At 38.8% G+C, this 10,687-nt stretch overlaps 1 protein-coding gene across 1 annotated transcript in view; it reads right to left on the minus strand.

The window, feature by feature from the left end:
- The window catches only part of LOC133642531 (cytochrome P450 2K1-like), a 17,165-nt gene extending 7,192 nt beyond the window's left edge, over positions 1–9,973 (minus strand). The window contains exons 1-4 of the mRNA XM_062036769.1: positions 9,640–9,973; positions 9,400–9,562; positions 869–1,018; positions 635–795 (exon numbers count right to left, since the gene is read on the minus strand). Coding sequence (XP_061892753.1) covers positions 635–795; positions 869–1,018; positions 9,400–9,562; positions 9,640–9,837 — 672 coding nt within the window. The 5' untranslated portion in view covers positions 9,838–9,973. The remainder of the gene's footprint in view (positions 1–634; positions 796–868; positions 1,019–9,399; positions 9,563–9,639) is intronic.
- Positions 9,974–10,687: the final 714 nt, after the last annotated feature.

Here is a 10,687-nt window from a genome sequence, read left to right on the forward strand (position 1 = left end):
AGCAAGCTAATCAATGCTAACATGCTATTTAGGCTCGCTGTATGTACATATTGCATCATTATGCCTCATTTGTAGGTATATTTAATTTAATTTACTTATGTTCTCTCTGTATTTAATTTATATTTGCATGTCTCATGACACATTATCTGTATGTAATATTGGCTGCATTTCTGATAGTTGTTTGTGTGCCATGTTGTTCCAGACCACAGCAAACATTACTCAGCTTGCAAAGAATAAATCCATTAGAAGAAGACAGCCTACCGTTTCCTTTAACTTGGACACACACATCTATACCTTTGGCCATTATAAGCCAGTCATTTCCAGGAGTTATCTCACCCTCTGAGAAGCCTCCATTTTACTAATGTTTTCCAATGTTGCAAAAATGTGTAGAATAAAAATTAAAATACAACCTTGCTGTCAACGAAGATTTGATAGTAGGCTAATGTAGACACTTACATCATGTGTTGTCTTCATTATAACACTTATACAAGGCGTTTTTTTTGTTGTTGTATTTTTGGTCCAATATGGCTCTTTCAACATTTTGGGTTACCGACCCCTGCCCTAGGCCATTGCCTAGTTTACCATCCGGTTGCGACAGGCCTGCCTATAAGTTGACAACTGGTTAATGGAGTACCACGATGGAAGCACTTCCAGCCAGACGGACGATGTCTTTGTCATTTTCCACCATATCCCGCAGGACTGGATCTTTGAAGTCAAACCTCTTTCCGAATATGATGGCAGAAATAATATTTGAAGCTGCGTAGGTCATGATCGTTGTGTTGTCAAAGGCTTTGCCTGAGAGGAAAGACAAGAGTACTTTAGAAACCATACCCAAGTAAGGTTGATTTAAGTCAGTAAAAAAAGTTACCTTTATGTTTTTCAAACTCTTCAATCAGGTTGTAACACTCCTCTGTGATTTTCTCCTCAATGAGTCTCTTGCCCATCCCAAAATCTTTCAAAGTTGTTAAGGTAAAGCGCCTCATTTCCTTCCAGCCACCACCATTGGAGAATACTATGCCTGTAAGCAAGTGGCAAGTTTGTTTTACAATAGAAAACACGTTTTTAGTGTAATTTCATTTCAATTACTGTATCTCTTTCTGCCTGAAATAATGTTCCTGACACTTCTCCCTATCCTTTTACTGTCTTGTGGATCTTTCTGGCTCAGGTATACTTTTCTGGGTTTCAGGCCGAGGCTAACAAACAATGATCTGTCTGGGTAAACTCGGCGTACCACACTGATTTGCAAAAAATTAAGTGTTATGCATCATCTTCATGCATGTAAGATTTGTTCCATATCCATCCTTCTATCCATTTTCTACAGCTTGTCGTGGGGGGTGCTGGAGCCTATCCCAGCTGCATTTGGGTGGAAGGCGGAGTACACCCTGGACAAGTCGCCACCTCATCACAGGGCCAACACAGATAGACAGACAACGTTCACACTCACATTCACACGCTAGGGCCAATTTAGTGTTGCCAATCAATGCCGGACAATAATCAGAGGCAGGTGAAACTAGTCAGCAACCATTGGTAACCAAAACACACAAACTCAAGGGTGCTGAAAACAAAACTGAGGGAGTCTAAACCAAATAACCCATGATCTGGGCAACGGATCAGAACACGGACAGGACAAAAGAAAACATAAATAGTGCATTTTTTCAATGTTTGTATTTTTTTGTTGACAAAACGTGTTTCAATGCCAATACAACTTTTTCTACAATACCATTTTTTTTTACCCGACACCAAATGTTACTGGCAGTGTATTGCAACAGCAGGAGCAGGCTGTTCTGAAAACATCCCCCGAGGACACCTCAATGATGGACGCTTTTGACCTCCCTCCCTCAGCGACACCTGGAGTCGAACTTTTGCTTGCATGCACAACGGCCCCAGGCCTATGGGCACTGCATCAACACACCCAAGACAATGGGCATACACACACACACACACACACCCCCAACCCACGCCTTCACGACCGCTTGATTCCCCTTTGGGGTGATGGACGGCTAGCAGCACTTCATAGCAACAGTCGACCTCCAGGGCCCCAACTCCCCCCCTCTGTTGAGAGTTGTCGTGATTATATGTAACATGTTTATGTGTGCATGGCATGGAGGTTTTTTTCCCACTCCAGACTAGGCCCACTTAGGAGCCCAGTCTAGATTGTATTTTTTTACTCATCTTCTTCCCCAGCGTTTTACCTTTTTCCCATCTTTTACGGGGCGCCTTTGGCGACCCATCAGCGTTCCTGTTCTGTAACCCTGTACACTGTTTGTTTGTCTAATTTTGAACGGGTTTGTGCTGAAAAGATAGTTTCGTTGTACTTATGCAATGACAATAAAGTCCTATCCTTTGGCTCCATAGTGGGCCATTAACGGACTACATCAATAAATCAAAGTTTACTTATACAGCCCTTAATCACAATGTCTCAAAGGGCTGCAGAAGACAGATCCCACATTAGGGCAAGAAAAAAACCTCAACCCAATGGGAACAACATTACGTGAAACCCTGGAAGGGACTGCAGATGTGTAAAAATGCTATTTTGCAATGTTAACACTTATTTTCTTTTGTCGGAGTAACCAAAAATGGTGTGAAACTCAAATTTAAAATTTGAATAATACAACTAAATTAGATTTTAAATGAACTGAGATAACTCAAAATAGATTGATCTTGGACTAAAGAAAACACAAACATAAAAAGGGACTGAAACGTTTAACCATTGTATTGTATTATATGTTATGTATATGTATGTCCATGCATTGTTTCAGACAGCAGTTCAAATTTGGTCTGTGGGTTTTTACAGGACTTAAAGGCCTACTGAAATGATTTCTTTTTTATTTAAACGGGAATAGCAGATCCATTCTATGTGTCGTACTTGATCATTTCGCGATATTGCCATATTTTTGCTGAAAGGATTTAGTAGAGAAAATCGACGATAAAGTTCGCAACTTTTGCTCGCTGATAAAAAAAAAGCCTTGCCTGTACCGGAAGTAGCGTGACGTCACAGGAGCTAGTATTCCTCACAATTCCCCATTGTTTACAATGGAGCGAGAGAGATTCGGACCGAGAAAGTGACGATTACTCCATTAATTTGAGCGAGGATGAAAGATTCGTAGATGAGGAACGTTACAGTGAAGGACTTGAGAGGCAGTGATGGACGTATCTTTTTTCGCTCTGACCGTAACTTAGGTACAAGCTGGCTCATTGGATTCCACACTCTCCTTTTTCTATTGTGGATCACGGATTTGTATTTTAAACCACCTCGGATACTATATCTTCTTGAAAATGAGAGTCAAGAACGCGAAATGGACATTCAGTGCCTTTTATCTCCACGACAATACATCGGCGAAATGCTTTAGCTATGAGCTAACGTGATAGCATCGTGCTTTAACTGCATATAGAAACAAAAAAAATAAACCCCTGACTGGAAGGATAGATAGAAAATCAACAATACTATTAAACCGTGGACATGTAAATACACGGTTAATGCTTTCCAGGCTGGCGAAGGTTAACAATGCTGTGCTAATGACGCCATTGAAGCTAACTTAGCAACTTAGCAACCAGGCCGCACAGAGCTATGCTGAAAACATTAGCTCTCCACCTACGCCAGCCAGCCCTCATCTGCTCATCAACACCAGTGCTCACCTGCGTTCCAGCGATCGGCAGAAGGACGAAGGACTTAACCCGATGCGTTTGGCGGCCCGGAGACGTAGGAAGTCAAGGTGAGGTCGGCGGCTAGCGCGTCTGCTCTCCAACAAAGTCCTCCTGGTTGTGTTGCTGTAGTCCGCTGCTAATACACCGATCCCACCTACAACTGTCTTCTTTGCAGCCTTCATTGTTCATTAAACAAATTGCAAAAGATGTCCAGAATACATAGGGACGGCGTGGCGAAGTTGGTAGAGTGGCTGTGCCAGCAATCAGAGTGTTGCTAGTTACTGGGGTTCAATTCCCACCTTCTACCTTCCTAGTCATGTCCGTTGTGTCCTTGGGCAAGACACTTCACCCTTTGCCTCTGATGGCTGCTGGTTAGCGCCTTGCATGGCAGCTCCCGCCATCAGTGTGTGAATGTGTGTGTGAATGGGTAAATGTGGAAATAGTGTCAAAGCGCTTTGAATACCTTGAAGGTAGAAAAGCGCTATACAAGTATAACCCATTTATCATTTAACATTTAATGTGGAATTATTAAATGAAAACAGAGCTTTTTGTATAGGATTCTACGGGGTACCATAACTTCCGTTACTCTGACTTCGTCACACGCATACGTCATCATACCGCAACGTTTCAGCCGGATATTTCCCGGGAAATTTTAAATGTCACTTTATAAGTTAACCCGGCCGTATTGGCAAGTGTTGCAATGTTAACATTTCATCATTGATATATAAACTATCAGACTGCGTGGTCGGTAGTAGTGGGTTTCATTAGGCTTTTAAAGGCAAACATTGATCCAGCTGTTAAACTTAGTCGCCCACAGCAAAATATTCCCTTTATTTTTCTACTACTCTGCAATTATCACTTTTGGGTGTTACACAATTACTCATGTTTCCCATACATTCAATTAACTTATAGCAGACCGCCAAAATGTTTTAGTTGTTATTATTTTGCAAAACAGGAAGGTTTGAGCAACAGGTTGTATTATGGGTTATACTTGTATAGCGCTTTTCTACCTTCAAGGTACTCAAAGCGCTTTGTCACTATTTCCACATTCACCCATTCACACACACATTCACACACTGATGGCGGGAACTGCCATGCAAGGCCCTAACCACGACCCATCAGGAGCAAGGGTGAAGTGTCTTGCTCAAGGACACAACGGACGTGCCGAGGTTGGTAGAAGGTGGGGATTGAACCAGGAACCCTCAGGTTGCTGGCACGGCCACTCTCCCAACGGCGCCACGCCGTCCCCAAACTAGTATTAGGGGACTAGTATTAACTAGTCAACACACACACTATATTAAGTGCAGAGAGTAGCAGACTGGCCTGGCAGTACAAAGTTTTATTCATTTTTCATATTCCAGTTTAGTGACTGTGCCTATAAGTGCAAAATAGCTGCATAATGTTAATTTTGTTGCGTTAAAACTCATTTGTTAAACGTTTGTAAAAGGTTTAAAACGATTGGGTTGTAATTTTTGTCAATTGTGTGTAAGCATTGAGCTAGTGTCATAAGAGTCAAGTGAAGGGAATTATATTTATATAGCGCTTTTCTCTATTGACTCAAAGCGCTTTACATAGTGAAACCCAATATCTAATGTACATTCAAACCAGTGTGGGTGGCACTGGGAGCAGGTGGGTAAAGTGTCTTGCCCAAAGACACAACGGAATTGACTAGGATGGCGGAAGCGGGAATCGAGCTTGGAACCCTCAAGTTGCTGGCACGGCCACTCTACCAACCGAGCTATGCCGCCCCCAAGCGTTGTCCTGTGTGGTTGTATTGCTTTTTTCAGTTTAAACCAAATGTTATTGTTGATCTAACATTCCTACATGTACAGTACAGGCCAAACCTTTGGACACGTCACCTACTTAACAAAAATAGGTGAAATAACTGCAATTGTTTTATATTCTAGTTTCTTCAAAATAGCCATCCTTTGCTCTGATTACTGCTTTGCACACTCGTGGTATTCTCTCGATGAGCTTCAATTAGGGATGTCCGATAATATCGGGCTGCCGATATTATCGGCCGATAAATGCTTTAAAATGTAATATCGGAAATTATAGGTATCGGTTTTTAAAAGTAAAATGTATGACGTTTTTAAACGCCGCTGTGTACACGGACGTAAGGAGAGGTGCAGAGAGCCAATAAACCTTTAAGGCACTTCCTTTACGTGCATGCCATCCCAGTCACATAATATGTACTGGCTTTACTCATTACGAATTAATGCAAGACATACTTGTTCAACAGCCATACAGGTCACACTGAGGGTAGCCGTACAAACAACTTTAACACTGTTACAAATATGCGCCACACTGTGAACCCACACCAAACAAGAATGACAATCCCATTTCGGGAGAACATCCGCACCGTAACACAACATAAACACAACAGAACAAATACCCAGAATCCCTTGTAGTACTAAATCTTCCGGGACGCTACAATATACACGCCCCCGCTACCCCCTACCCCCCCACCTCAACCCCATCCCACCTCAACCTCCTCATAGTCTCTCTCAGGGAGAGCATGTCCCAAATTCCAAGCTGCTGTTTGGATGGATAGATAGATAGATAGATAGATAGATAGATAGATAGATAGATAGATAGATAGATAGATAGATAGATAGATAGATAGATAGATAGATAGATAGATAGATAGATAGATAGATAGATAGATAGATAGATAGATAGATAGATAGATAGATAGTACTTTATTGATTCCTTCAGGAGAGATCGAATTTAAAAAGTAAAAAGTAAATAATGGAGGTATAAATGCAAACAGAATAGAAAAATATTACAATAATAAAAATAAAAAGCAACAATGAGAATAAAAATATAACCATAAAATAAGAATATAACAAGAGAAACTAGGCAGTAGTGACCCTGTTATGAAAAAGTGTTGCACTGTTATTGTTTTGAGGCATGTTTAAAAAAAAAAATAATGCACTTTGTGACTTCAATAATAAATATGGCAGTGCCATGTTGGCATTTTTTTTCCATAACTTGAGTTGATTTATTTTGAAAAACCTTGTTACATTGTTTAATGCATCCAGCGGGGCATCACAACAAAATTAGGCATAATAATGTGTAAACTGTATATATCGGTATCGGTAATTAAGAGTTGGACAATATCGGAATATGGGATATCGGTAAAAAAGCCATTATCGGACATCTCTAGCTTCAATGGTTTTCATTTCACAGGTATCATAGTTTATTTGCCTTCAGTGATAATCTATAACAAGGGTCACCAACGCGGTGCCCGCGGGCACCAGGTAGCCCGTAAGGACCAGATGAGTAGCCCGCTGGCCTGTTCTAAAAATAGCTCAAATAGCAGCACTTACGAGTGAGCTGCCTCTATTTTTAAAATGTTATTTATTTACTAGCAAGCTGGTCTTGCTTTGCTCGACATTTTTAATTCTAAGAGAGACAAAACTCAATTAGAATTTGAAAATCCAAGAAAATATTTTAAAGACTTGGTCTTCACTTGTTTAAATAAATTCATTAATTTTTTTACTTTGCTTCTTATAACTTTCAGAAAGACAATTTTAGAGAAAAAATACAACCTTAAAAATGATTTTAGGATTTTTAAACACATATACCTTTTTTACCTTTTAAATTCCTTCCTCTTCTTTCCTGACAATTTAAATCAATGTTCAAGTAAATTTATTTTTTTATTGTAAAGAATAATAAATACATTTTGATTTAATTCTTCATTTTAGCTTCTGTTTTTTCGACGAAGAATATTTGTGAAATATTTCTTCAAACTTATGATTAAAATTCAAAAAAAATATTCTGGCAAATCTAGAAAATCTGTAGAATCAAATTTAAATCTTATTTCAAAGTCTTTTTAATTTTGTTTTAAAAATTTTGTTCTGGAAAATCTAGAAGAAACAATGATTTGTCTTTGTTAGAAATATAGCTTGGTCCAATTTGTTATATATTCTAACAAAGTGCAGATTGGATTTTAACCTATTTAAAACATGTCATCAAAATTCTAAAATTAATCTTAATCAGGAAAAATTACTAATGATGTTCCATAAATTATTTTGTAAATTTTTTCAAAAAGATTTGAATTAGCTAGTTTTTCTCTTCTTTTTTTCGGTTGAATCTTGAATTTAATAGAGTCGAAATTTAAGATAATTACATTTTGAAACATAGTTTGTCATTTTTTTCGTGTTTTCTCCTCTTTTAAACTGTTCAATTAAGTGTAAAAATCATTAATTATAAATAATAACAGAGTTAAAGGTAAATTAAGCAAATTTGCTATTTCTGGCAATTTATTGAAGTGTGTATCAAACTGGTAGCCCTTCGCATTAATCAGTACCCAAGAAGTAGCTCTTGGTTTCAAAAAGGTTGGTGACCCCTGATCTACAATGTAAATAGTAATGAAAATAAAGAAAACCCATTGAAATGAGAAGGTATGTCCAAACTTTTGGCCTGTACTGTATGTGCACTTTGTGTATATTAATGTACTTTTCCTTTGTGTGCTTAGTTTTACAACTTCATTATGGAAGTTATCAAGAAAAAAACTTTCTTTCATCTTTAGTTTAAAGGACTGTTTGCTTATCTGCCCAATTACATTCCAACATTCAGGGAGGGCAGAGTAATACATGTAAATAAGCCGAGGGTGTACAAAGTGCAGCCTGATATAATAAGCAGCAACAATTGAAAAAAACAGCAAAATGATTTAGTCACAGTGTAACAAGAAAAATATACGTTGATACAAAAAATGATGAAGATTTGTATACCTTTGAAGCCTTTTTTCAATTACCGTATATTACCAAATAAACGCCCTTGGGCAAATAACCGCCCGTGTCCTAATAGCCGCCCGGGGTCTGACCCCCATTTTGTGAATTAACCGCCTCTTCCTAATAACCGCCTATGTCCAAATAGCCGCCCATGGGCTGTTATTTGCATAATTTAGATTAAAATGCTACTGGGGTTGTGTTTGCTGCAGTATTATTGTTTTGATGGTTTTATAGAGTACTTGGAACCATAATTTTATTTTCCTGTATGCTGCTTTATTTAAAACTTGGAGTACTGTAGCCTTTATTTTATTTAAGTGACAGTATTATTGTTCTGTTTTGATGGTGGGTTTTCTACTTGAGTACTTGGAACCATAATTGTATTTTTCCCGGTAGGCTGCTTTATTTAAAAAGTTTATTTATTTTTAGTATTGGTATTCTATTTGACAATTGTTGCACTTCTGCCATGTTGAGGCCTTGTTGATCTCTTGTCTTTTGATAGCCTACCTCATGTTGATCTCTTGTTTTTTGGTTTGTATGTTTACAATAGCTTTTACATTTAAAGTTTTTTGTACGAAAAAAAAATACTGGACAGTAACCATTGTAACCAAATAATGGCCTGGTGCAAAAATAAATAAAAGCCTTATGCAAATAACCGCCTGCTTCTTTTAAACGCCTGTCTCCAAAATCGATTTTGTGAAATAAATGCCCGGGCTACTATTTGGTAATATATGGTATGCGAATTGAACAATTACATCATATTGAGTCCCCGTCATAACCATATTGAGCCATGCTCCCGATGCCACAAAAAGAATGCAAATCTTTAGGAACCACTGAATACACACAACATTTTTATCGGACTGTCATAATCAATTGTATCTAGCAACATGCGGACAACAATTCTATTAGCACTACGATTTTTGAAGTGTGTTATGAACCTTTACAGCTTGGAGAAACTGTTTCTGGCAGCTTTTTAGTTGGTGACCCAGCATGTTTTAGAGACCTAAGAAATATTTACCATGGCCTTTGGTAAAATCGTGGAATAAAGGGGTGATTTCTCTCTCCCCAAACTCCTCGGCATGGTTGATGAGAGCCTGTCTGACAGCTTTGCTTCCAGCCAAGACCACCACTTTTTTGAGTCCGAAGTAGATGGCAAACACCGGTCCGTACCTTTTAGACAGCTAAACAAATCAGGGTTAGGTCGATGCAACACGTGCACTTAAACATTACATCAGTATGAAAAACAACAACGACACACCTTAAAAAGAGACTTATCAACCCTCTCAAGATCCAACTGATGCAGGTTACCAAGCAAGGGAAGACGTCTGGGCCCAGGAGGACGCTTATGTTCATCTTGGAAAGTCCAACTGGAGTACAAAAGATAGACGGCCAGCAAGCCTGCAAGAAGCCCCAACCAGGAGGCCAAAGCAGGAGCCTGCAGGAGCTCTTCAAACATGCTGTGTCAGGGCACGAACCTTCACAAACACACTTGCTGCACACGCTCAGTGGCTCTCTATAAAAGCTGAGGAGGATCTGTTCCTCCAATCACACTCCTGTGGGCGTGTTGACACAGTATCGTCAACAAAATAAATCTGTTCAAATAAAGAATACAAAGTTCATAGAGGCATTCAAGGTGATCAACACCTTGTAGTCACTTTGTACAACTTGACAAAAGTGCATTGTTTGGATTCTCTACAAATAAAACACTGAATAAAAATACTGGTCAAATGTAATTTCTTGAGTCTCCACCGTATTTATTTCACTAATTCCAAACTCTCGAAAATATACCCCAATATCTCAGATACTTGTAACAGATGTCACATGTCACCTGCAAACATGACGCACATGTTTTGGTCTTGTCCCCATTTGCTGGATTATTGGACAACTATTTTCAAACACTTTGCTAAAGCATTGGATTTAAACCTGACACCATGTGCAGAAATGGCTATTTTTGGGATAAGGAGAAAATTTAAGGACAGTATCGCCTTTGCATCCTTATTAGCACGTAGGAGAATTTTGCTGGAGTGAAAGTCACCATTTTGCCCCAAAGCCTCCTTATGATGTATTTAGATCTGGAGAAAATAAAGTTCAATCTTAGGGGGGCACCTGGGAAGTTTTATTCTGTTTGGGGTGGTGTGGTTGACTACATAGCTAAATTAAAGACGCTATAGGACACATGAAAAGTTCACCTTTCACAAAACAGCTTCCTTTTTTTATTTTTTTATTTATATTTATTCTGGGTGTATATTTACTATCTGCCTATGCTGAGAAGAAAGTGATGTACTAATTATTTTCCATTTGTGACT

Source organism: Entelurus aequoreus, linkage group LG25, assembly GCF_033978785.1.
Source record: "Entelurus aequoreus isolate RoL-2023_Sb linkage group LG25, RoL_Eaeq_v1.1, whole genome shotgun sequence".
NCBI classification, from domain to species: Eukaryota; Metazoa; Chordata; class Actinopteri; order Syngnathiformes; family Syngnathidae; genus Entelurus; species Entelurus aequoreus.